Source organism: Monodon monoceros, unplaced genomic scaffold (assembly GCF_005190385.1).
Source record: "Monodon monoceros isolate NGI ecotype Baffin Bay Population unplaced genomic scaffold, NGI_Narwhal_1 Super_Scaffold_10, whole genome shotgun sequence".
Lineage (NCBI taxonomy): Eukaryota > Metazoa > Chordata > Mammalia > Artiodactyla > Monodontidae > Monodon > Monodon monoceros.
This window is the reverse complement of record NW_021703766.1, coordinates 52,622,478-52,647,468: the sequence shown is the minus strand read 5'-3', so window position 1 is coordinate 52,647,468 and position 24,991 is coordinate 52,622,478. Positions and strand designations below refer to the sequence as shown.

At 51.0% G+C, this 24,991-nt stretch overlaps 4 protein-coding genes across 8 annotated transcripts in view; all 4 read left to right on the top strand.

The window, feature by feature from the left end:
• The window catches only part of SIGLEC10 (sialic acid binding Ig like lectin 10), a 37,947-nt gene extending 37,278 nt beyond the window's left edge, over window positions 1–669 (top strand). Inside the window, exon 21 of the mRNA XM_029236271.1 lies at window positions 403–669. Within this exon, the coding sequence (XP_029092104.1) occupies window positions 403–669 (267 nt within the window). The remainder of the gene's footprint in view (window positions 1–402) is intronic.
• Window positions 670–7,333: 6,664 nt separating this feature from the next.
• CUNH19orf84 (chromosome unknown C19orf84 homolog) lies at window positions 7,334–8,546 on the top strand. The gene is made up of 2 exons (XM_029239761.1): window positions 7,334–7,373; window positions 8,033–8,546. The coding sequence occupies exons 1-2, from the start codon at window positions 7,339–7,341 to the stop codon at window positions 8,544–8,546; spliced, it is 549 nt and encodes a 182-aa protein (XP_029095594.1). The 5' UTR covers window positions 7,334–7,338.
• Window positions 8,547–9,593: 1,047 nt separating this feature from the next.
• LIM2 (lens intrinsic membrane protein 2) lies at window positions 9,594–15,613 on the top strand. 2 transcript variants are annotated; one of them, XM_029239706.1, is made up of 5 exons: window positions 9,594–9,607; window positions 10,118–10,298; window positions 13,973–14,122; window positions 15,201–15,335; window positions 15,552–15,613. In XM_029239706.1, the coding sequence occupies exons 2-5, from the start codon at window positions 10,124–10,126 to the stop codon at window positions 15,611–15,613; spliced, it is 522 nt and encodes a 173-aa protein (XP_029095539.1). In that variant the 5' UTR covers window positions 9,594–9,607; window positions 10,118–10,123. The 2 variants fall into 2 exon arrangements, with proteins under 2 accessions (XP_029095539.1, XP_029095532.1); XM_029239699.1 differs by lacking the exon at window positions 9,594–9,607 and having other exon boundaries at window positions 10,124–10,433.
• A 6,537-nt stretch (window positions 15,614–22,150) lies between these two features.
• Window positions 22,151–23,389, top strand: NKG7 (natural killer cell granule protein 7). 4 transcript variants are annotated; one of them, XM_029239665.1, is made up of 4 exons: window positions 22,151–22,466; window positions 22,543–22,689; window positions 22,777–22,911; window positions 23,015–23,389. In XM_029239665.1, exons 1-4 carry the CDS (start codon window positions 22,310–22,312, stop codon window positions 23,071–23,073), a joined length of 498 nt encoding a protein of 165 aa, XP_029095498.1. In that variant the 5' UTR covers window positions 22,151–22,309; the 3' UTR covers window positions 23,074–23,389. The 4 variants fall into 4 exon arrangements, with proteins under 4 accessions (XP_029095498.1, XP_029095478.1, XP_029095489.1 ...); XM_029239645.1 differs by having other exon boundaries at window positions 22,777–23,389; XM_029239656.1 differs by having other exon boundaries at window positions 22,543–22,911.
• The last annotated feature ends 1,602 nt before the right edge of the window (window positions 23,390–24,991 follow it).

Genomic DNA, 24,991 nt, shown 5'->3' with positions numbered 1-24,991 from the left:
CAGGATTCCGTGTATATAACACTCTCAAATGATAAGATTGTAGAGACAGAGGACAGGTTAGTAGTTGCGAGGGGTTCGGGGCGGGAGAATGATGAGAAGGACAGCAGGAGGGAGATGTTTGTGATGATGGAGCAGTTCGGTGTCTTGTGGTGATGGTTACACCAATGTATCTGCATTAGTTTGCTAGGGCGGCCATAGCAGAGGACCACAGGCTGGGAGGCTTAACCACAGACTTGTCTTTATTGTTTGTTCCTGTCGCGAGATGGAAGGCGAGCTCAGCGAAGGCAGGGTCTTTGTTTTACTGCCTGATGTAACCCCAGTTCCTCACTCGGTGCCTAGCACGTGGTAGGGGCTCGAGTGTTTGTTGAATGAATGAATGAAGGATGGTCATTTTTCCCTTAGGCGCAGAAACAGAAAACCAAACCAAGCAGTCCTTCCTGGGCCACTGTTCCAGATGCTCACCCCCCGGAACCCAGAAAGAACCAGAAGGAGCTCTATCTCGTTTCCCACAATTGTCCAGGACCCAAATCATCCACTCAAGCCCCAGAATCAGAGAACAACCAGGGGGAGACCCATTATGCTGTCCTCAACTTCCCAGGCCTCAGACCATGGAACACCCAGAGGCCGAAGGATACTCACCCAGAGCATGCTGAAATCCAGTTCCACTGAGCGTCTGTCTGCTGGGTTGGAGGACTTGGATCCAGGCCGGGGAGAAAGGCAGAACAATTGGGAAGAGGAGAACAGAGTGTATAGCCTGTCTGTCTTTCTGTCTCCCTCTCTCATTTCATCGTCCAAGGATGGGATGATCCCATCCCAGATCCTAGCATTTTGGAACAGCCTGATGAATGTCTCTAGAGCGGCCTTCTCCAAATACACTGTTCTAAACAAGGTAAAGCTTTTCCTCTGACACACCTAGGCACCACCCTGGCTGAATACTCACAGTCTGTTTCTCAGCGGTGGGAGGACCTTTAAAGGTGATCAGGCGCTCATCTTTGCCAACTTCACAGGTCAAGTCTGGGCGGCTGCCTAGTTTGCTGCCGCCTGTGAGCCCAGAGTGTGTTTTACATTTTAAATGGTTAAGGGGAAAATCAAAAGAAGGATGCTTTATGTTGCATGGAAATGACTTGAGATTCAAATTTCAGTGTCCACGAATAAAACTTTATTGGAATGCAGCCATGCCCATTTTTTTCTGTATCACCTATGGCTGATTTCAGGCAGAGTGGAGCCGTTGCCCTGCTAAGCCTAAGATAGCTAGCCTTCGGGTTAGGAAAAGTTTGTGGAATTTTCATGTAATGTAAACTCACCCACTTATTTGTACAGAAGAGCTAACAGAAGCGGAGGTCCAGAGAGAGTTCAAGAGTAGCCAAGGTGACACTGACTAGCTCTGTGACTAGATGGAAGGTTTCTAGGGTGAGGACTTGTAGGGCGAGGAGACTTGAGTGGCAGTTTAATAGTAAGAGGGAGGAAATTAATACTTTTGAATACCTGCTATGTATCACATTGTGAGCCAACTGTGGTGTAAGATTTAAGAGTATCTCCATTGGGAAGATATCTGAGACTCAGAGAGGTGAATTAACTTATCTAAAGACACACAGGAGAAATCGGCAATATCAGGGGTCCCACCCATGGCTGACTCCAAAACCGCTGCTCTCCCCGCTTTTTCATAATCCCTCCTGAAGTGGCGTTTTTGAGTGAAAAGGACTCAAAACTCAGGGCAGAATGTGAGGATGGTCAATCATCTCAGATATAAAGAGAGGCTAGCTGGTCACCTCATCTCAGCAGGAAGTAGTGGTCAGGCTGTGTCCATGAAGCTGGCCTCTGTTGATCTTTCTTTTCCTTTCTAAGACCATGGTGGGGGAGTGGGGGTGGAGGGGATGTCTTTACTCCTTAGAAGGATAAATGCAATTAGATAAAGAGGGAACGAAAAGAAAGAAAAAGATTTTGAGTTGGAATTTTCCAAGGGTTCCTTTATACAGATATTATCTCTATTATACAGTTGGGCAAACTGAGTCACGAAAAGGTTACAGACACATCCAAAGCCACAGGATTAGTAAGATTTGATTCCAGAGCCCAGGCTCTTGGTCATGACCTTATATTGCCCTCTTGGTGGCTTGTTGAGCAGAGGGGACCTGATAAGGAGGGGTGGCAGGTGCAGTATATGGAAAGGACAAACGACTTGCACTTGTGTCCAGATTCTTCTACTAACTAATCAGAATAAGTGTAGGCAAGTGACTTTCTCTCTCTGAGCCTCGATTTCCCCATGTATTAAAATGAAGGTAACACCCTTACTTGGAAGGTTTGTTATAATGATTGAATAAGAGAGTACAGATGAGGGGGGTGGGGCAGTATAGGGGTAGGGGATTAAGAGGTACAAACTCTTAGGTATAAAATAAGCTACAAGTACATATTGTACAACACAGGGAATATAGCCAACATTTTACAATAACTATAAGTGGAACATAACCTTAAAAACTTTTTAATTGTGTATCACTCTATTGTACACCTGTAATTTATGTAATATTGTACATCAACTATACTTCAATAAAAACATGGTTTTTAAGAAAAAGAACACAGATGAAGGGACTTTATAAACTGTGAACTGTTACCCAGACTTTAAGTACGATGATCTGAGTATCAAGTACGATGAGTTATGTATGGTGGGTGCCCTTCTTTGATTCGGAAGAATAGAGAAAGTTATCATCTTACATTTGTTTAATGGCAACTATAGTGTTTTAAATTTTCTCGGCTTGTGTAAGGTATTAAGTGACTAGCCCAGTTGGCTGAGCCATGGAGCTCCAGTCTGCAGGTGGGATGCAAATAGCTTTGGAGAAGAAGGTAGCAAAAAAGAGCGCTGTGTTCACTGTGTCCTAGGTGCTCTCTGTTTTTCCTCCATAGTCACCCCCGGAGCCCGGATTTGGTAGTTACTGCATATGATGATATGGTAAGGAGGCCCACGCTGACATGTTTTGCCTCCTAACTGTGCCAGTGCCTCTGTGTACTGAATAAAATAAAAAACTGAACTAGCTGCAAGCACTGAAGTTGGCCACCAGAAGCCAGTATACGCAGAGTAATTGAATTACCCATGGAGTAGGATCAACCAATGCAACGGCCTCATTTTTTTAAAAGTTTTTTTAAAAAATTGAGGCGTGGCCTTCCCTGGTGGCGCAGCGGTTGAGAGTCCGCCTGCCGATGCAGGGGACGCGGGTTCGTGCCCCGGTCCGGGAAGATCCCACATGCCGCAGAGCGGCTGGGTCCGTGAGCCATGGCCACTGAGCCTGCGCGTCCGGAGCCTGCTCTCCGCAACGAGAGAGGCCACAACAGTGAGAGGCCCACGTACCGCAAAAAAAAAAAAAAAAATTGAGGCGTAGTTGATGTACAATATTGTTTCAGGTGTAAACATAGTGATTCACAGATTTTAAAGGTTATACTCCGTTTACAGTTATTATAAAATATTGGCTTTATTCCCTGTGTTGTAAAACATATCCTTATAGCTTATTTATTTTATACATGGTAGTTTGTACAACTGCCTCATTTTATAGGGGCTTCAAGAGGGACAGGTTCACACAACAAAATAGCAGAAGTGACATTCAAGCTCAGACAGGTCCTGAAAGGGATGACCACTGCAGGTCCTGAATTCGTTTTAATAAACTTAGAGGGGGCAGAATGCTGGAGGGGCCTCCGTCTCCCTCTCTCTGCCCCCAAATCCTGCCAAACGACCCTTCAAAATTTGTTTGACCTGGGAAATTGCAAGATTATGTTGTTAGGACAACAGGTTTGACCAGGGGTCAGTAACTTTTTTAAAATTTATTTATTTTTGGCTGCATTGGGTCTTCTTTGCTGTGCGTGGGCTTTCTCTAGTTGCGGCGAGCGGGGACTACTCTTCTTTGCGGTGCACGGGCTTCTCACGCTCAAACGCTCAGACGCGCTCAGAAACGTAGCCAATCAAAACGCGAGGGTGCTAGCCCCGCCTCCCCCGGATTTGACGGACAGAGGAGACGCGGAAGCAACGTGATCATACCCGCCAATCAGAGCTGAGGATTACGTCTCGCGCTGTTCCACGTAACAAGGAGTGGGAGGAGCTCAAACCTATTGCTGCAGGCGTTCCCCAACAAATCGGAACCTTCGTTCCCTCCCGACTCAGGAATTGATTGGTCACTTTTCAGAACTTGCCTGTCAATTTTGAAAGCTGGGTAAAGGACATTTTCTTAGAGGCACAAGAACACGCCTCCGTTCTCCCAGGTCCGGGAGGAGGGCCTTAAAGGGCCAGGTACATGGTAAGTGGCGAGGTCGGACCCTGACGGCAGAAACCGGAGGAACAGTAACAGAACAAAACACGAAGCAGTGCCGTTACGCTGGAATTGAGTTTTATGTCGCAAAAACCCAGAGACTTAGCTTACTTTAGGTCAAGAGCTAGTAAGAAGCGGAACGAGGATTCGAACCCTTATTTCGGAGCCCTGTTTGACATAAGCTTCCTAACCGGATGGATGAGACCTGCATGCTAATCATAGTCGCCAGGAAAGGAAAACCAGCCTTCCTGGTAAAAATCTTTAGATTCCAACCACCTAGCCTTTGCTCGCGCCGTTTCTTCTACATCAAATATCCATTCACCCTAGACCTAGCCCAAAGGCCACCTCCTCTAAAACAAAACAAAACAAAACACCAAAAAACCCAAAAACCTCTCCGACCTTCTCCCCCACGCCTTGCAAGCGAGCAACAATGTTTTCCTGGACCCCGACCTCCCCCTCCCCCTTGCCTCCAGGCAACGTTTAATCCGCTTCCGGCTCTCACTGTCCTGTTCCTCCCTGTGTCCCGGCTCCCATCACCCCAGAATGTTATTGTCCAGCTCTGTGTCTGTCCCCCACCTCTCAGGACTGAGCCCTTCGAGAGCAGGTACCGGTTCTGCGTCATCTCGGCGTCACCAGTATCATCCAGCACAGAACTCGAAAGCTAGTCTCGGATTTCTCATCCTTAAAGTGAGATGTTGTGAACTTCTTGTAAAAAAATTCATATTCAAAGGCGCCGCTCAGGTTGAGAACTTCGCATCATCCTTGATTCCCCATTACTCGTGTCCAGCAGCCCTGCAGCAAATCCCGATGGCTCTCCCTCCAAAACACATCTTAAATCTATTCACATCTTCCCATCCCCACTACCCCCAACCTCCTTGGAGCCGTCACAACCCATGCCTGGAGGATGGCAGCGTTCTCCCTAGGCTTCCTGCTTCCACTCTTGCGTTCCACCACAATCCACTCTCCAAACTGCAGGCACAGTGCTCTTCTTAAAACATAAATTATGTCACACTTCTGCTTACAAATGTTCAAAGTCATCTCAATGTTCCAGAATTAAAAAAAAAAAAAAATTCCAAAGTCAGCCTAGAAGGTACTATACAGTCTGGCTCCTACTTGTGTCTCCATTAAGCACAGTCAGGGTTCAAATCCCAGTTGTGCTACTGACGAGCTCCGTGACCTTGAGTAACTTACTTAGCCTCTCTGAGGCACAGTTTGAACCTCTGTGAAATGAAGACTAAATAAATTGGAATTATTCATTAAAATAGACCTCTAGTTTGTTAAAAAGAAGAAACTGACCAGTAGTCCTCAAAGCTGTCAAAGTTGTGAAAAACAAGGAAAGACTGAGAGACTGCTACAGAACAGAGGCGACTGAGGGGATGTGATGACTCAGTGGGATCCTGCCTTGGATTCTGGAACAGAAAAAAGAGGACATTCGGGTAAAAACTGGCAAAATCCAAATCAAGTTTGGAGTTTAGTGAAGAGTCTTAAGAGTCATGTTGGTTTCTTAGTTGTGACAAATGTTCCACGATAATGTAAGAAGATAGCAAGAGGGGAATCGGGGTGAGTTACAAAGCTATCTTCGTAACTTTTCTGTAAATATGAAGGTATTCCAAAATTTTAAATATATATATACATTTTAAAAATAGACCTGTCCCTCTCCTCCTAGCTTATTGCTTCCCAGTCCCTCAAACACTATGTTTGTTTCACCCTGAGGGACCTTTGCACCTGCTTGTCCCTCCGCTGGGAATAATCAACTCCCAGGTCAGCTGGCTCCATCCCACAGTATCCATCTCTAACCATCTTATCTAAAATAAGCCCATGGGGGACTTCCCTGGAAGTCCAGTGGTTAAGACTCTGAGCTTCCACTGCAGGGGAACGCAGGTTCCATCCCTGGTCGGGGAACTAAGATCCCACATGCCCGGTGGCGTGGCCAAAAAATAAAAAATAAAATAACCCTCTGCCCCCTGTGCCTCTATATCACTTGTCCTGTCTTTACACCTTCACAGCCCTGCATATAGGAACTGTACCGTGTCTTGTGTGTTTCTCTCCCAACATGTAAAGGTTCATTAGCGTGCATGTATTTTGTCCCGGGCTAAATCCCCGGCCCCCAACCTGGAGCGTAGCATATAGCAGGCACTGAATAATATTTCTTAAATAAATAGATATGAGAATGACTATTGCTTCTCAATAAAATACTACCACGACCACCAGCAATAACAATAAGAAACTCTCATTGGTTGACACTTATTGTAGTCCAGATCATGTGTTGACTACTTTACACACGTGATACATCCTTTAAACCTCACGAGATCCTAGAAGGTAATATTAGCCCCGTTTCTCAAAAGCACAGAGACTAGAAGGGCTTAAGCTCACAAAGTTAAGCCAGAGAGAGAGCTTAGAGTGAAATCCAGCCTCTAAGGTTGCCAGCCCATCTGCTAACCCCTCTGCCCCCGGGAGTACCCAATGTCCAGATTTCCCTAAACGTCCCTTTAGTCCTAAAGAACACCATCGGGTCCCCTGAGGACACGGCCCAGGAATACAGGTGGAGAGAGGAGGGGGGTAGGGACTCCTGGGTCTGAGCGGGGAGGGGCCGGGGGCCGGGACTCCTGCGTCCGAGGGGGGAGGGGCTGGGGGTGTGGATCCTGTGTCTGAGGGAGGAGGGGCTGGAGGCCTGGATTCTGGGTCTGAGGGAGGAGGGGCTGGAGGCCTGGACTCCTGGGTCTGAGGGGGGAGGGGCCGGGGGCCTGGACTCCTGGGTCTAAGGGAGGAGGGGCCGGGGCCTGGATCCTGGATCTGAGGGAGGAGCTGGCTCGAGCGCCCGGCTCCTGGGTCTCCGGAAGGCGTGGTCTGCGACCTGAGACACGTGGAGTTGACGCACTGGAACCCCGCGAACTCAGCCCTGCACGCTTTCCTGCGGCTCTGCACGCCCCGCAAACCACGCCCCCTTTCTGACAAAGTCCCACCCATCTTCTTCCAGACGCTTCCCCCCTCACTGGGCCGTGGAGAAGTCGTGGCGAGGGTCCTAGAAAAGACTTGGAAGACCGCGGTGAAGATGGAACAGCAGAAGGAAGGGACTGGGCCGGAGGGGTGAGAGACGCAAGACTTCCCGCGGGGAGCACAGACACCCAGAAAGAGGGAGGATAGAGAAAATCAGAGAGTTGAACAGACCCAGAGAGTATCAGGAAAAAAAAAAAAAAAAGTCTTGGGTATCATCACACAGAAACAGAATCTTCGACAATCTTGGTGACAGAGAGAGTTGAGCGAGATGCTTAGAAATAGGGAGAGAGCTAGAAATATATTTGTGGAACAGAGAAATTTCGAGAAGGAACCAGAATTGGAGATGCCAGACACAGCTGTAGGGCTGGAGAAATAATAATTGTCCACATTTATCGAACACTTCCCAGACCCAGCCCTTTAACAAGCACCTTTGATACCACCAGAAGCTATCTCTTGGTATGAAAACGTAAGGTTCGGAATGGGAAAATGCCCAAACACAACGCGAGGGAGGCAGCCTGGAATGGGAACCGCGTTCTGTGGGATGCTGAAGCTCTCGCAGAGCTGTCTGTCTGTCTGTAAAGAAAACGGGAAGAAACAGAGAGAGAAAGGGGCCTGGAAGTCAGAGGCGAGCTCAGTCCTGAGGATGGGGAGAAATGGAGTCCTGGGAGAAGCCAGGAAGCAGAAAGCCTGCAGTAGGGAAGGCGTATGCAGGTGGTGAGACCCACTGACCTGTCCTTTTGTTATTCTAGGAACAACCTGCCTTCCCCAGGGACTGAGGCGTGGCCGCCTGCACCTTTCCCAGCCCTGTTCCCTTCTCTCCTGGGCACCCCAGATCCAGCCCACCTGGGGCTCCCTGAGAGCCTGGCCGCTGTCACTGTCCCCATCCGTCTGGATGCTCTCTCCTACCTCCTGCACAGCGCCCTGATGGGAGCCTACACGCTTCAGCAGTCCTTGCCCTCCTGCCCCTGCGCCCCACAGGCGTGCTGCACCCAGCCGGGCACCGCCAAGAGGCCGCCCAGGGGACGAGGGGGCAGGGACGCCCGATGCAGGCCAGGCCGGGGTCAGGGCCAGCGGCAGTGGGGACTTGGGAGGGCTGAGCAGGCAGAGAGTGGCTGGGTGGGGAACCCTGGGGCTGGCCCCAAGACCCCGCCGATGACGCTGCCATCACCGACACCACCTGCCCAGGATGGGAAGAAGGACGCCCAGGGTCCGGAGCCGCCCCTGGAGCCACCGCCTGCTGATGACTGGGAGGCCGAGTACTAGGACCCTGAGGACCCTGCACCCTGGACTCCGGAGCGGGACCTTGAGGGTCACCAGGAGGGTGTTCCTGGAGCCCAGGGTGACCTCAGCCCTGTCGGAGATACCCAAGAAACATCCTGCTCCCATCCCTCTTCCTCTCAAACCACAGCCTCAGGAGGGGGTCCTGCGAGTCACCTGGTGAAACCCAGACCTGACATAGGATCCCAAGCCAGGGAAACAACCCTGAACCTCATGCCCAAACCCAAGCCTCTTCCCATTTCTTGCACTGTTCCCAACTACAGCGACAACACTCACCTCACTCTCAATGCCCAGGGCTCCTCCAACCATGCCCAGGCCCATTCCTAACCCCAAAGCCATTCCCACCTGCCTCTGCCAGCCCCATCCCACGGCCACACTGAATCCCACATCCCGCAGCCGTTCACCCCCATTCCATTCTCCATCTCCGCCCTGACCCATCCTCATTCCCATCCACCTGAAGGCCAACCGATCCTCATCCTTGATTTCTCCTGCACTCCAGCCCTGTCTTCAACCCCAGCCAGCCCCGCCTCGCCCTCAACCTCCTTCCTGTCCCAGCCCCAAACGTGACATGCCCTGTGACCCCACCTGCAAAGAACCCCGTTGGCCCAACATATCCAGATACCTGCAGCCCCACCCCATTTCCTGCCTTTGGGGGAGTGGGGCCGGGTTGAACAATAAATGGCTGAGTGTCCCTATGTCTTGTGTCTGTGTGTGCTTACACAGCTTGGGCTAACCACGAGGGTGCCGTGGAACGAGGCCTGTGAAAGGGTGCTAGGGTGGCTGGGAGGGTCACAGAGAGAGGCCGGTGGGACCAGGGGCTGCGGGGAGGGAGGGCCTGGATTCCTGCTTCAGCGAATTCCATCTGGGGCGTCTGCCACCACTGCACTTCTGCCTGCTGGAAGCTGCTGGGCCATGGGGCCATTGTATGGGGAGGCTTAAGGGATTTGGGAGACCCTGGGAGCAGAGAGGCCAGCGACCTGACTGGGCTCAGTCTGCACAGAGGGTCCGAGGCAGACGGAGGGTTCAGGGCAGGCTCTGCCCCTCAGGTAGGGACCAGGTGTGGGAGCCATGGGCCCCTCCTCCCCCTAAATCTAGGCGGCCAGGCCTCCTTTCTCTCGCAGGGACTTGGTGGGGTCCTAGCCCTAGCCCCCTCCTCACCTCGAACCTGGGAGTCCAGGGCCCCGGCCCCCTCCATCCTCCAAAGACTTGGTGTCCCAGTGGCCAGCCCCTTCCTGGCTTAGGACCTGGAAGTCTAGGCCCCCAGCCCCTTTCTCCCTCCAGGGCCCAAGGGTCTAGGTTCTCAGCCTCTCCTCCCCCAGACTCAGGAGTCCAGATCCCGAGCTCCCTCTGCCCCCCAGACCCAGGGATCCAGGTGCCCAGTCCCTTCCTCTCATTGGGACCTAATGTCCCAGCCCCCCAGCTCCCTCCTCACCTAGGATCTGGAAGTCTAGGGCCCCAGCTTCTTGTCCCTCAGACTAGGAATCTAGACCCCCAGTCCCTTCTCCCCCAGGACATGGGAATCCAGCTCCCGACCCCATCTTTCCTTTTACCCACAGATCACCATGTACAGCTTCATGGGTGGTGGCCTCTTCTGCGCCTGGGTGGGGACCATCCTCCTGGTGGTGGCCACGGCGACAGACCACTGGATGCAGTACCGGCTGTCGGGGGCCTTCGCCCACCAGGGCCTGTGGCGATATTGCCTGGGCAGCAAGTGCTACCTGCAGACGGAGAGCATCGGTGAGGCTCCGGGGCAGGGTCTGGGTTGTGCCTGGGATCAGAGCCTCACGCAGCACAGAACCTTACAGTGGAAAGGCCACCTGTTTTGCAGATGGAGAACCTTGTGGCTCAGGGAGGGAAAGCGTCCAGCCCAAGGTCATTCAGCGTGGAAGGGGCAGAACTGGGATTTCAGCATTTTTTTCTAGTACAATTACAGGATGTACCGATTTAGAGGTTAAGTAGAGAGGTGACATTTCCTGGCATGAAATAGAGGTCAGGTATAGCAGTTGTGGCTGGGGTTATCAGAAGAGCATTTTCTAAATATCTACTAGGTGTCAAGAACTATATTAGGTACCAGGAGGATACAGAAGCAATACGGACCCTAAGTTTGCTAATACTGGATGAGATACTTTTTAATACTTGCTGTGAGGCAAGCCATGTAACATATGTGTATATGTATATATGTGTTTGTATGTATATGTAGATATATACGTGTATATATTACATTATATATTGTAAAAATGGAGATAAAAATAGTACTTACAGTATAGGATTCCTGCAATCTATATTATATAATACATATTATTATAATATACTATGTACCTCTATGTGCCTCTTTCCGTATACATGTATATTTGTATATATGTACAGTCTTCCCTCAGTCCCTCAGTAGCCACAGAGAATTGGTTCCAGGATCCGCCGTGGATACCAAAGCCTCTGGATGCTCAAGTCATGTAGTCGGCCCTCCGTATCCGCGGTTCCGTATCTGTGGTTCTGCATCTGGGGATTAAACCAACCGTGGATAGTGTAGTACTGTATGTATTTATTGAAAAAAATTCTCATGTAAGTGGACCTGCACAGTTCATACCTGTGCTGTTCAAGGGTCAAATGTATATACATGCATATATATGGAAAGAGAGATGCATAGAGATGTATAGTATATTACATAATATATATTATACAATATACATTATATAATATATTAACAATACATAGTATATCACATGTTCTATATTATCTGTATCCAATAATAGTGTAGCAATAATAATAATAACAATAACTGGCATGTATTGTTACTGTGTCCTACGTGCTATTCTAAGCGCTTTGCCTGGATTAACTCCCTTCCGTGTCCCAACAACGCTAAGAGGGCTGTTCCGTTGTGTCTATGAATTAAGACATGATACTTGACCTCAAAAAGTCAATTCTTCTGGGGAGGGGGTTGGGAAGAGGAGCCAACCCTCACTGAGCCCTGTGATATGACAGGCTTGTGGCAGATTTCACCTGCCCCATCTCATCAAACTTGCCCATTTGCTGGAGGGATAAACTGAGGCAGGGAGGAGTAGGAAGGTTTGCCCTGGGCTACCACTCTCAGAGCCCCATCTGGCTGACTTCGTGCATCCTTTTCATTTCTGGCTGTCTCTTTGGTCACACTTCTACCATTCCTCCTGCTTCAGACTGGGAACATCAGCAGACACTCTGAGTTCCCTCTGCTGGGGATGGGAGAGAGGGAGGCTGGATGGAGGTCTTCAACTTCATTTGATATCTTCATGACCACAAGACTGAGAGCCTCAGGGACATACCTCACCCCGATTGATTCTTGGGTATTTGTCCAAACAGCAGGTTTAATTTGTTCATCCATTGTATAGCTGACGTAATCCGATCACCAAAATTAGAGCAGGAGTCCTGGGTTTGCTTCCCAGAGGCCAAACCCAACCCAGGACGCGTATGCATAGCATTTTTTAAGTTTCCAAAGTCATTACCAGTATTTTAAAAATCTGGAGATTTTTACATTAAAATCTGGACTTGCAGCTCTTCTTGAATAATCCAGCTTTGCCTGTCTTTTCCAGGCCCATGGTCAGCTGGTTATGAGAAGCAAATGCCCCCTTCAAATGGGGCACACCAGTCAGGGTCCCCTCAGGAGACAGAAACCACACTGTGATTTGAATAGGGAAGGTTTTATCTAAAGATGAAGCTGATAATTGATAGCTGGTACATACATGTTCCCCATGCAGCCTGCTGTCTCCTGCCTTTATTCACAGCTGCAGCCAAGCCTCAGAGGCATTTGTGTTTTCCACCCCTGCATTAGCCCAACCATGGGAAATAAATAGGCTATAACATCCCCCATAAGTCCTCCAGACTTTTAAATACCCAGAGGCACGTGTATTCCTTTTCTAAGGCTGCCGTAACAAAGTACCACAAACTGGGTGGCTTAACAGAAATCTATTGCCTCACAGATCTGGAGGCTAGAAGTCCAAAATCGAGGTCTCTGCAAGGTTGGTTCCTTCTGAGGGCTGTGAGGAAGAATCTGTTCCCTGCCTCTCTCTTAGCTTCTGGTGGCTGCCCGGCAATCTTTGGTTTTCCTCGGCCTGTAAATGCACCAGCCCATCTCTGCCTTCATTTTTGCGTGATGCCCCCCTGGGTGTGTGCCTGCCTGTGCCTGTCTCCAAATGTCCCCATTTTATGAGGATACCAATCATATTGGATTAAAAATCCACCCTACTCTGGTATGACCTCATCTTAACTACTTACATCTGCAAAGACCCTATTTCCAAATAAGGTCATATTCCGAGGCAGTGGGGGGAGGGGGGAGCAGTTAGAACTTCAACATATGAACTTGAAAGGGGAGACACAACGCAACCCAGCAGCCCATAACAACATCCGTGGAGAAGTATCCAGGAATTGTTCTCCCCTAGACTTTCACAAGACAAAAGACTGCATTTTGCAAAGATCTAAGGCTTTTTCAGTGGCAGGATCCCAGTTCTGCCCCGGGTGATAATTGTCATGGGTTCTCCGAGAGACAGAATAACAAAGCAGTTAAGACTGAGGGCGTGGAGCTTGGCTTTCAACTCCAGTCCCTCTGCTAATTATGGGACCTTGAGCAAATCACTTCACCTCTCTGAGCCTCCGTTCCTTCACTTGAAAAATGGTCATGAAAATACTACTTAGAGCATAGGGCTCTTGGAAAGAATAAATAGGATCATACATGGGAAGAGAGCCTGGCACGTACTTGAGAGTTGCCAAATGGAAGATGAGATCGTGATGAGTGCTCCCAGGGCATCTCCGTTCATTCAACATGTTTCTTGAACACCTATTACGGGCCAGGCACTAGGTGCTGGGGATACAGCAGTGAGTGAGAAAGCCAGGCCCTTGCCCTCGCAGAGCTGAGAACTCAGTGGAGAGAGATAGACATCATAAACAAGTTAGAAATAAATTAATGGGACATTTCTAAATATGGGTAAGTGGTATGAAGGAAGGGAGCATGGGAGAGAGGATAGAGAGTGAGTAGCAGGAGGATATGGGAAATTGGCATTCATTCATTGAACAAGCATTTCTCCAGGCCCACGTGCAAATCAAACCGCTGCTGGTGTCTGTGGTGTAGAGTCGACCAGGTCCCTGTCCTCGGGGAGCAATCAGGCTGGAGAGGGAAACAGGCAAAGAGAGTCTCAGCCCAGAGCAAGGAGTGAAGATGGTGCCCGAGGGGTGAAGGGATGCTTCCCAGAGGAGGGGATCTGGGAGCCGAGCTTTGCAGGATGAATAGGAGTCTGCCAGGTGAAGAGGAAGGGCTTTTCAGAGAGGTGAAGGAGGAGCTAGGTCAGGAATACAGAGAGGGGTGAGGCATTCCTGCCCTCAGAGGTAGCAGCCTTCACCACTGAGGGCAAGGAAGGCACAGGAGTGACTGTGGGGTGCTCCCACAGCATACTGGAATGCCACCCGGGCCTTCATGATCCTGTCCTCCCTGTGCGCCACCTCTGGCATCATCATGGGCATCATGGCGTTCGCTCAGCAGCCCACTTTCACCCGCTTCTCCCGGCCCTTCTCTGCGGGCATCGTGTTTTTCGCCTCCAGTGAGTGAATCACCCCCTACACCTGCCCCCTCCCAGCTCCCTCTCCAGCTCTACCCCCAAAACCACTTCCATTCCCCACTGTTCCTCACTCCACTCCACCCGCACCCAAATCCCCCCTCCACCTTCGACGACAACTTCAGGACTATTTCTAATGCCAGTCAGTTCTGACACCAGCTCTGTGTACTGCCATTCAATTCCGGCACTAACCACCGGAGTTGGCATCAAACCCCACAGGTTTAAAGGCACGGTTCCCAACCAGACTGCCCCTACTTCAGCTGCAGTTGGGGTCCCCAGCTCACCTGTACTTTTGACCAATCGGCTACAGATTCAGGGGTTCCCAGGACCTGCTCAGGTTCAGAAATGTGCTAGAATAACTCACAGAACTCAGGAAAGCATAATACTTAACAGCTTTATTATAAAGAGTACAACTCAAGACCAGCCAACTAAAGAGGTGCATAGCGTGAAGCCGGAGAGGGGTCCTGAACATGGAGTTTCCATGCACTCTCCCTGCGGAATTAGGGCTCGTCAGCGCATCCATGCATTCACCAAACAGGGAGCTCCAGTGACCGCCAGCATCCAGCATTTCTACTGGAGTTTCATTACAAGGGCATGAATCACTGGCCATGTGATTGAACTCTATCTCCAGCTCCCCTTTCCTCTCCAGAGGTTGGACTGATCCCAAGCGGCTCAAAGCCCCAACCCTCTATTCCCACGGCTGGTCTTTCTGCTGACCAGCTCCTATCCCTGAGTCATCTCTGATCATCAACATAAACTCAGGTGTGATCCAAGAACAACAAAGACACTCCTAGTACTCAGAAAATTCCAAGGATTTAGAGTTTCCCTCCCAGGAACCAGAGACAAAGACCAGTCAGGTTCTTTATGACACAGCACAACCGCACACCATTCCCACCCTAACCCTACCCCTCATTCATTTTTACTCGCATTTCAACTCAACCCCCATCCTCACCCTATCCCTACCTGCACCCATACCCCCTTCTCAATTTATTCATTCCCACCCCCATCTCCAAACCCGCCTCCATCCCCATTCCCCACCCCCACCCCCGACCTCTCTCTCCAGCATTTTTCGTCCTGCTGGCCTTGGCCATTTACACTGGAGTCACCGTCAGCTTCCTCGGTCGCCGCTTCGGGGATTGGCGCTTTTCCTGGTCCTACATCCTGGGCTGGGTAGCCCTGCTCATGACCTTCTTTGCAGGTACTGGGTTTGGGGGTGGAAAGGCCAGTGTCCGGGTGAGATGATGGGGTGGGGGGTCTCACACAGGCGGCCCCGGCACTGAACCAGAAGGCAGACTCCAAGCCCTGTGGACACCAGGGAGAAAGGGGATGCTGTGTCAGTGTCTTGGGCTGGGAGCAGGGGCTGGGAGGGCTGATGGGGGCTGGGCGGGGTCAACCGGGATCTCTTCTCGCGCAGGAATTTTCTACATGTGTGCCTACCGGATGAATGAATGTCGGCGCCTGTCCACTCCCCGCTGAACCCAAATGTGTGCCCCGACTTCATCTGGATGTCAAAGTCAGGTCACTGAAGAGGAGGCAGTGGGTCTACAGGCCTGAAATCCTGGTTCCTGGGGCCTGGTGGAGGCAGTTGAGGAGACCCAAGGCCCCAGCCACCAGGGGGGTTGTTAGAGAAATGGAATATCCATTAGAGAGACTTTTTGGAGTTTAATAAAACTGACGGAAACTACTGAAGTGTGGTCCCTGAGGCGTTCGAGTGGAGAGAAAGAGGGGTGAAGTGTGGTGAATGGGGCAGGGGTGGTGGCATTATAGTAGGCCTGCCTGGTCAGTTCCTGTAGGAGAGATGGGCACAGAGATAAATTTCACAGTCCCCACCCTACTAGGTTCACCTTTTTTTTTTTGGCTGCACCCCTCGACGTGTGGGATCTTAGTTCTCCCACTAGGGATCAAACCTGGGACCCCTGCAGTGGAAGTGTGGATTCCTAACCACTGGACCGCCAGGGAAGTCCCTGGGTTCAACTGCTAGGAAACCAATGTGTAGGTCCAATTCTGATGGGTGTGTTTTTCCCCCACACCACCAAGCGAGTAACTCAATTCTGACACGATCTACCTAGAGAAAGTGTTAGATCACACAAGTTAAAGACACAGCCCTAGAAGACCGCGCCTCCCACTTCAGATGCCAATCACAAGCCCAGGTTGCCACTTGTGCTTCTGAGCAACCAACAATAGACTAGAGGTCCCAACAACCCCCTCCTTGGGTTCCATTAATTTGCTAGAGCAGCTCACAGAACTCAGGGAAACATTTTACTTACTAGATCACCAGTTTTTCATAAAAGGATATAACTCAAAACAGCCAGATGGGGCTTCCCTGGTGGCGCAGTGGTTGAGAGTCCGCCTGCCGATGCAGGGGACACGGGTTCATGCCCCGGTCTGGGATGATCCCACATGCCACGGAGTGGCTGGCCCCGTGAGCCATGGCCGCTGAGCCTGCGCGTCCGGAGCCTGTGCTCCACAACGGGAGAGGCCACAACAGTGAGAGGCCCGCGTATCGCAAAAAACCCCAAACAAACAAACAAAAAAACAGCCAGATGGAAGAGATGCACAGGTCAAGGTAAGTGAGAAGAGGTGTGGAGCTTCCATGCTCTCTCCAAGTAGGTCACTCTCCCCCAGAAAGCACGTGTCCACCAGCCCGGAAGCTCTCTGAATCCTCTCCTTCTGGGTTTTTCTGGAGACTTCATTACATAGTTATGATTGATTAAGTCATTGGCCGTTGGTGGTTGAACTCAATCTCCAACTTCTCTCCCCTCCCAGGAGGTCAAGGGGTGGGACTGCAATTTCTGACCCTCTAATCAGCGGTGGTTGGTTCCCCTCTCACAACTTAGGAAATTCCAAGAGTTTAAGGATCCCTATGCCAGAAGTGGGGACAAAGACCCAATATATATTTATTATAAAACATAATATCACAGTAGGATAACACGATAAATGAAAAGATCTGTGGAACTTCCCCGGTGGTCCAGTGGTTAAGACTCCACACTCCCAATGCCGGGGGCATGGGTTCTATCCCTGGTCATGATAGGGACAGAATAAAGGGACAAAGTAGGTAATTAAATAGAGAATTAGTTAAATAGAGGATTTACTTACACTAGGGGATTGTAAGTAAAGAAAAAGTATGGGAGACCCCTAGAAGTTAATGATCACTTAAGAAAGCAGGTTTGCTTAACCACAAAACCAAGCAGGCTTGCTTAGCAACAAAACCGTGCGACAGAAGCATGAGACATGCCCCAAACAATAAAACAATGGTGGCGTGAGACCCACATCCTGTCCAGTGAGCTCAGTAAGTTAATAACCCCCGTGACATTCTCTCTGCACACATAAAAGACAATAATTTATGGAAAGGTGATATTTCAAAGTGAAAGACCCTCATTGTACTGAGACCTGAAATAATTTTTCCGTAGTGCCATGACAGTCCTGGCTTGACCATGTAGGGACAAAAAAACTCCCCTGCCCGACCTGGAGGCGGAGCTGAGGATGGAAGCTTGACGTCTACTCAAGAATGAGGAAGGGGGTGGTCTTCTCCCCCTCCCCACTTTTCCTTTGATTATAAAACAGGAGCCCACTAAGTTCTTGGGGAGGCACCCTCTCGCCCACCCACTTGTAAGCCTCACAAGCATCCTATTCTAATAATCTAATAATTCGCTTCTTATCTCATCACTTTGCCTCTCACTGAATTCTTTCTGTGCTGAGACAACCAGAGCTCCTCGGAGCCCTCCAAAACGCCACTGAGCGAATTCAGCCTGGGAACTCAGATCCCACATGCTGCCCAGCGCGGCCAAAAAAAAAAACAGGAACAACTGTGGAAAAACAACCTCCTTGCCCACTCGCACCATCTCCAGTTGGCTCTCCCAACCTCCTGGCCCCTCCCTGGATGGACCCTTCCAAGGAGAAACACCAGAAGTCTGATCTGCACCTCGTCCTGCACCTGCCTCTTCATCCATCATTCGTGACTTTGATCTTCTCTTCACTCACTCATTCATTAGTTCATTCAACAAACTCGTGCCAACTGCCATGAGATTTACTAAAGCTTATCATGAAATAATAAGGCTATTTAGGGAGGCTAATTCCAATAATAAGAATATTTATTACAGCCTAGGCTAGGAACTGTTATATTAATAGAGGCTTACTCCCTAGAAATATTTATTGGGACCTCCTCAAATAACCAAAATACTATATTTATAGAGGCTTCCTCTAGTAATAATATCAACTGATTATAATTTATTGAGGCCTATTTAAGTAGAAATATTTCCTGAGACTTATTCCAGGAATCATATTTATAGGGGCTGACTCTAGCAATAATAATGATGTTATAACTTCAGACTCGTATCTCCAACTACTTACTCAACATTTCCACCTGAAAAGAAGAGGCATCTCAGTTTTCACATATCTGAAGTTGAGCTCCTGAACTCTCTCACACCCCGCATCTGCTCCTCCCATGGTCTCTCCCAACTTAGTAAATGACAAGTCCATTTTTGTTTTAAATTTTTTAAAGGTGTTTTTTCTTTTTTTTAAAAAAAAAATTAATTTATTTTATCTATTTTTGCTGTGTTGGGTCTTCGTTTCTGTGCGAGGGCTTTCTCTAGTTGTGGCAAGCGGGGGCCACTCTTCATCGCAGTGCGTGGGCCTCTCTTGTTGTGGAGCACAGGCTCCAGACATGCAGGCTCAGTAGTTGTGGCTCACGGGCCTAGTTGCTCCACAGCATGTGGGATTCTTCCAGACCAGGGCTCGAACCCGTGTCCCCTGCATTAGCAGGCAGATTCTCAACCACTGCGCCACCAAGGAAGCCTGACAAGTCCATCTTTATCTAGCTGCTCAAGCCAGAAACATTGGGATCACCCTCCACAGCTTTCCTTCTGTTACCTCTCACATCTGATTCATTAGCACATCGTTTTGGCTCTACCTTAAAAATGTATTCGGAATTGGACCCCTTCTTGTTCAACCATGGTTACCCCCTGATCCCAGCCACCATCATGTCTCACCTGGCTTATTGCCACAGACTTCTAACCAGCTCAGCCTCAACCCTTACCCACACCCCACCCAATCCCTGCCCCTGCAGTCCATTCTCTACACAGTATCTAAAGGATTTTCTTTTCATTTTTTCTTTTTCAAATTTAATTTTTATTTTATATTGGAGTATAGTTGATTTACAATGTTCTGTTAGTTTCAGGTGTACAGCTAAGTGATTCAGTTATACATATACATATATCCTTTCTTTTTCAGATTCTTTTCCCATATAGGTTATTACAGAATATTGAGTTCCCTGTGCTACACAGTACGTCCTTTTTTTTTTTTTTTTTTGCGGTACGCGGGCCTCTCACTGTTGTGGCCTCTTCCATTTCCATTGCGGGGCACAGGCTCAGGACGCGCAGGCTCAGCGGCCATGGCTCACGGGCCCAGCCGCTCCGCGGCATGTGGGATCTTCCCGGACCGGGGCACGAACCCATGTCCCCTGTATTGGCTGGCGGACTCTCAACCACTGCGCCACCAGGGAAGCGGGTTCTTTAGTTGTTTTTTAGTTTTAGTTTTTTTTAGTTTTTTTCTTTTAGTTTTTTAAGGAACCTCCATACTGTTCTCCATAGTGGTTGTACCAATTTACATACCCGCCAACAGTGTAGGAGGGTTCCCTTTTCTCCACACCCTCCCCAGCATTTATTGTTTTTAGACTTTTAAAGGAATTTTTATTAAAACATGATTCAAATCATGTCCCCCCTCTGCTCTCAGTCCTCCAGTGGCTTGGACCTGGAGGTTGGATGAAGATAAAAAATGGAGGGGGTGTGCTGGGATTGAGGTAAGAATTACAGGGTCGGGGAGAAGTATGAAGAAGGAAGTGGGGGTGGGACTGGGGCTGGAGTTGAGACTGGAAATGCCATCTGGTGTGGGGATGGATGTGAGGAGAGGGTTAAGCGTTTGGGTGAGGATGGGTTTGGGTTTGGGGGTGGGGTTGAGTTTGGGAATAAGAATGGGGTTAGGTGAGAAGATAGAGATGGGGTTAAATTCAGGGATGGAGTTGGGGCTGAGAAATGGGTTGTGTTTTGGGGTTAGGTTTGGCGTTTTTTTTGTTTTTGTTTTTGTTTTTTTTGCGGTACGCGGGCCTCTCACTGTTGTGGCCTCTCCCGTTGCGGAGCACAGGCTCCGGACACGCAGGCTCAGCGGCCATGGCTCATGGGCCCAGCCGCTCCACGGCATGTGGGATCTTCCCGGACCGGGGCACGAACCCGTGTCCCCTGTATCGGCAGGCAGACTCCCAACCACTGCGCCACCAGGGAAGCCCCTAGGTTTGGGGTTTGGGATGGGTTGGAACTGGGGTTAACAATGGGATTGAGCTTGGGGATTGGGATGGGTTGAATTTGGGGTTGGAGCTGGAGTTTGGAATTGGAACTGGGGTTAAGGATGAGACTGAGGGAATTCCCTGGCCGTCCAGTGGTTAGGACTCAGCGCTTTCACTGCTGGGGCTGGGGTTCAATCCCTAGTCAGGGAACTAAGATCCCGCACACCATGCGGTGTGGCACACACACACACACCAATAAATAAAATAAATAAATAAAAGGATGGGATTGAATTTGTTGTTAGGAATGAGAATGGGGCTGGGTTGGAGGGTAGGGATGGGGCTAAGGATGGGATTGGAGCTGCCTGCGGTCAGGATGGTGTTGGGTTTGGGATGTGGTCAAGATGACAGATGGGGATAATTCCCTGGCGGTCCAGTGGCTAGGACTCCGTTCTTTCACTGCCGAGGGCCCGGGATCAATCCCTGGTTGGGGAACTAAGATCCCACAAGCCATGCAGTGAGGCCAAAAAAGAAAAAGAGAGGGAGAAAAAAAGATCTCAGATGGGTTCTGTGCATGTGATCACCACGTGCCCTCGGCTGAGACTTCCTGAAGCTTGTCCGGCAGCTAATCACAGGAGCCATTTTGGGGATGGCACCCCAGCTGCTCAGGACCTGGATCCCCTTCTGGGAGCCTGTCCTCATGAGCATGTTCTCAGGAGCGGCCAGTTACCCCACTGGTGAGCATCTGGGAGAAGGATGGGGGCCTGCAAACTGGAGTCTCCAACCAAGGAAGAGGACAGAGCCTCCTGGGTCACTCTGGTTCTCCCCTTCACCAGCTGTCCTGGGACTGTTAGCTCAGTTCATCTGCGGGACAGAAGTCCTCTTCCAGGTCATTCCTGCTTCGTAGAGGTCAAGTTTGTCTGGGCCTTCTACCTGGGCTGTGGCACCTTCACCTTCTATTTGAGGTGGGGCCCAGGACCTCTGATGCTGCTGTGAGGGGAGGGCCAGAAAGTCCTGCACTGACATCCTTGACCCCCGACTCCCACTCCCCGACCACAGAAACCCAGGTCCTGTTGATGAAGCACACCAGACGGAAAGCCTTGCTCGAAACAGCACCAACTGTGAACTCATGTGTCAGATGAGGAGATGAGGATGTGGGCATGTCTTCCCTCCACAAACTTTCAAAACTGCGATCGCTGTTTACCTGCCCTGGGCATAAGCTCTAAGTAAGGAGCCGGGAGTCTGTGTCCCCACGCTCAGGACCTGGAGTCTAGGCTTCCTAGCAGCTTCCTCCTTCAGCCCCAAGCATCCTAGCCTCCTTCCCCCTCCTTTAATGGAGACCCTAGAATTGGGGCCCCCGTCTGCCAGAACAGAAGGTTGCAGAACCCACAGGAAAGAATGATGCATCCCCCAACTGTCCCCTCTGGCTACACCTCCCCCTCGCATTTAACTCACACCCTGGCCTCACTCACCACACCCCACCTCTGGGCCTCCCAAGCCTCTCTCTCACCTCTTACAGGAAGCCCCCTCTGGTGTGGAGGGCTCCGAGGGCAGGAGGTATGGAAACTTCTGTAGAGACACACTCTACCCACCCAAACCACTGACAATGTGACATCTCCAGGGCCCTTCCCCCACCATATACTGTGAGGAGAACCTCAAGGGGTGGGGGGCGGGTGCCGATGCAAGCCGGGAAGAGAGGATGTGACGAGAGTCAACTGCCAGGAACTGGGTGAGACCAAACTAGTCTGATCTGAAGGACCACAGGTCCCCCAACTGCCCCAACTGCTTGACTCTCCCAGGAGTCCAGCGGGCAGAGCTTCCTCCTTTCTCAGAAACCCAGGAATCTGGATCACCAGGCTTTTCATCACCCAGGACCCAGAAACCCAGCCTTCGCCCCCATGGAGCCCTGCCGGTCCCTGGCCCTGCTCACTAGCTCCCTGGGCCTGTTGTCTCTCTTGGTGGCTCTGAGCACGAATTTCTGGTTTGTGGCCGAGGGGCCCATCTCCTTGTCTCACTCGGGCCTCTGGCCAAGGGGAGATGAGGGCTCAGTAGAAGGTAAGGGGGAGCGGTCTCTCTTGGGGTGGGGAAGGGCCTGAGGGGACGGGCACTTAGCGGTCCCTTCTCTGAGCAGGCTATATCCACGTGACACAGAGCTTCTGCATTCTGGCTGTCCTGTGGGGCCTGATCTCTGTGAGCTTTCTGGTCATGTCCTGCATCCCTTCACTGTCTGCCCCTGGACACGGCCCCATTGTCTCGACCTTCATAGCCTTTGCCGCAGGTAAGGACTCCGGGCTGCGCTTGGGGCGCTGGGACCTGGTGAGTTTTCGCGGAGGGGCTGAGCCATCCTTCTTGTCTCCGTCCCCAGCCCTCTCCCTGCTAGTGGCCATGGTGGTCTACACTATCGAGCGGTGGAAGCAGCCTGGACACCCCCAGATCCACTCCTTCTTCTCCTGGTCCTTCTACCTGGGCTGGGTTTCAACTGTCCTCTTTCTCTGTGCAGGTGACTGCTGCCCTGGGGAGTTCCAGGGGTGGATAGGGGCCCAGCTGGGGGCTCTGAGGGAGCAGGGCAGGAGCAAGGGTTTAACTTCTCTCTGCCAACCCAGGTGGCCTGAGTCTGGGAGCTCAATACAGGGCCCACCGGCCTGGCTATGAGGCCATGTGAACCACAGGATGGCTTTGGCACTCCATTCTCTGAAGGTGTCATCAGGAACCATGAAAACAGCTGGCTCTCCTTCTTGCCCTGACTCCCAGCGTCTGCAAGCTCTTTCCTTTGTGTCTTCATTCATTCAACAAAAATTTGCTGGGATCTGGTTATTCTGAGGTTAATGCTACCACAACAGAAGCCAACGACACTGCAGCTCCACGGCGGATGACACTGGGCACCCAGAGAGGAGTCAGTCCTGCTACCTGCCCTGCCCTAGAGATGCTCCCACCAGAGTGGGAACCAGTGTGGGCTCGGGCATGGCCCCAGGGCCCTTGTCTCTCCATCCTCTATCTCTTTTCTTCCCTTTGTCTTTCTCCCTTTAGCTCTTTTCTTTTGCCCCTTCTGATTTTGTCACCCTTAGCGCGCCTTCCTCATTTCATTAATAAATTCACTCTTGGGATTTCCCTGGTGGTCCAGAGGTTAAGAATCCGTGCTTCCACTGCAGGGGACACGGGTTCAATCCCTGGTCAGGGAATTAAGAACCCGCAAGCCGCGGGGTGCAGCCAAAAAAAAAAATAAAGAAAGAAAAAGAACAAATTCACTCTTTCAGCTGGCTTTTCCTGAGTGCATCCTTTCTGCAGGGCCTCCCACTGGGGATGCTGAGGTGAGTCAGATCAGGCCCTGCCCGCCAGGGGCCCCAAGTCCGGTGGGGGCAGGCAGAGCCCAGGGCAGGTGTGGCAGGAAGACTGGCTGTGTCTGGAGGAGGGGTGTGGTGTGGAGGTGAGCTTTCTGGGGAGACGGTGTTTAGGAACTTCTCCAAGGCCGAGGGAAGGTAATGCAGGCAGAGGGACCCTAAGGTGAAGGCGTGGAGAGGCTGGGAGTTCTCAGGGGATGGAGAATAGTGCTTTGTGGTCCACTGTAGAAGGTGAGCGGGAGGGGAAATGAGGATGGAGAGGTGGGTAAGAGGCAGCACCTCTAGCCCAGCAGTTGACTGTCTCTTGAGGGTGATGGAGAGCTAAGGGTGTGAGCAGGGGAGGGACAGCGTCTGGCCTGGGTGCCAGAAAGCTCCTTCTGGGGCCCATGGGGGAGGCTTGAAGGGGAGAGAAGAGCTTGGCAATCCAACAGGTGGGACATGAGACAGGACAAGGGTGCACTGGGGCCAGGGCATGAGAGGGAAAGGAGGAAAGGAGCCAGAAAGTTTCAGGGGGTGGGAGGAACTGGACTCAGGGATCCAAGGGCTTTGTAGGGTGAGGGGCAGGAAGAGGGCGAGGATAGTGCCCAGGGGTGTGGTCCAACTAACTGGATGGGGTGATGGTGTCCTCCCTGGTTTGGTGGAAGATGCTGAGATGAATGGGGATGTGGTTGGGTGTCAGGGTCTGGGAGATGGTCAGAAGCAGGTGAGGACCTGGGCTGGAGATGCAGTGTGCGATGCTCTCAGAGCATCAGTGGTCACTGGAGCTCACCTGGCAAGAAGATGCAGAATGGAGTTCTCCAGGAGAACCGGCCTTGAGAAGTGGAGGGAGGGGCAGGAGGCTGCATGGGGGCCTGGGAGGGCACAGAGAGCTGGGGACCAGGAGAGCTTATGGGGTCAAGGGAAGAGCAGCTTCTAGGACACGGGCTACCATCTCATGGCCCTCAGGGTCCCCCAGACTTGCCACCTGACTCTGAGCTGTCAGTTTGCCAGAAGAGCTGCTTCTGTGTGTGTGTGTGTGTGTGTGTGTGTGCGCGCGCGTATGGGTGGGTGGGTGGTTATCTCTTTAAATGGCCACTAGAGAAGGGGGTTCTGGAACTCCTGCTGCCTCACAGAGACCCAGTCTCCCTTCCCCCACCCTCTGGGCTCTGTCTGAGAAGCCCTGGGAGCTGTGGGTGAGTCATTTAGGTGGGTGTGTGGTGGGGAAGGCAAGGGACAGGCCAAAGTCACGTCCACTGGGGGATG

Excerpts from the sequence above, each read along its gene's own strand:
- LIM2 (XM_029239699.1), top strand. The coding sequence starts at position 10,124 with ATGTACAGCTTCATGGGTGGTGGCCTCTTCTGCGCCTGGGTGGGGACC. Across the intron at positions 10,434-13,972 it reads GGGAAAGCGTCCAGCCCAAG|CATACTGGAATGCCACCCGG; the intron begins GTCATTCAGCGT and ends GTGCTCCCACAG. Across the intron at positions 14,123-15,200 it reads CATCGTGTTTTTCGCCTCCA|CATTTTTCGTCCTGCTGGCC; the intron begins GTGAGTGAATCA and ends CTCTCTCTCCAG.
- NKG7 (XM_029239637.1), top strand. The coding sequence starts at position 22,310 with ATGGAGCCCTGCCGGTCCCTGGCCCTGCTCACTAGCTCCCTGGGCCTG. Across the intron at positions 22,467-22,542 it reads AGATGAGGGCTCAGTAGAAG|GCTATATCCACGTGACACAG; the intron begins GTAAGGGGGAGC and ends TTCTCTGAGCAG.
- CUNH19orf84 (XM_029239761.1), top strand. The coding sequence starts at position 7,339 with ATGGAACAGCAGAAGGAAGGGACTGGGCCGGAGGG. Across the intron at positions 7,374-8,032 it reads GAAGGGACTGGGCCGGAGGG|GAACAACCTGCCTTCCCCAG; the intron begins GTGAGAGACGCA and ends TTGTTATTCTAG.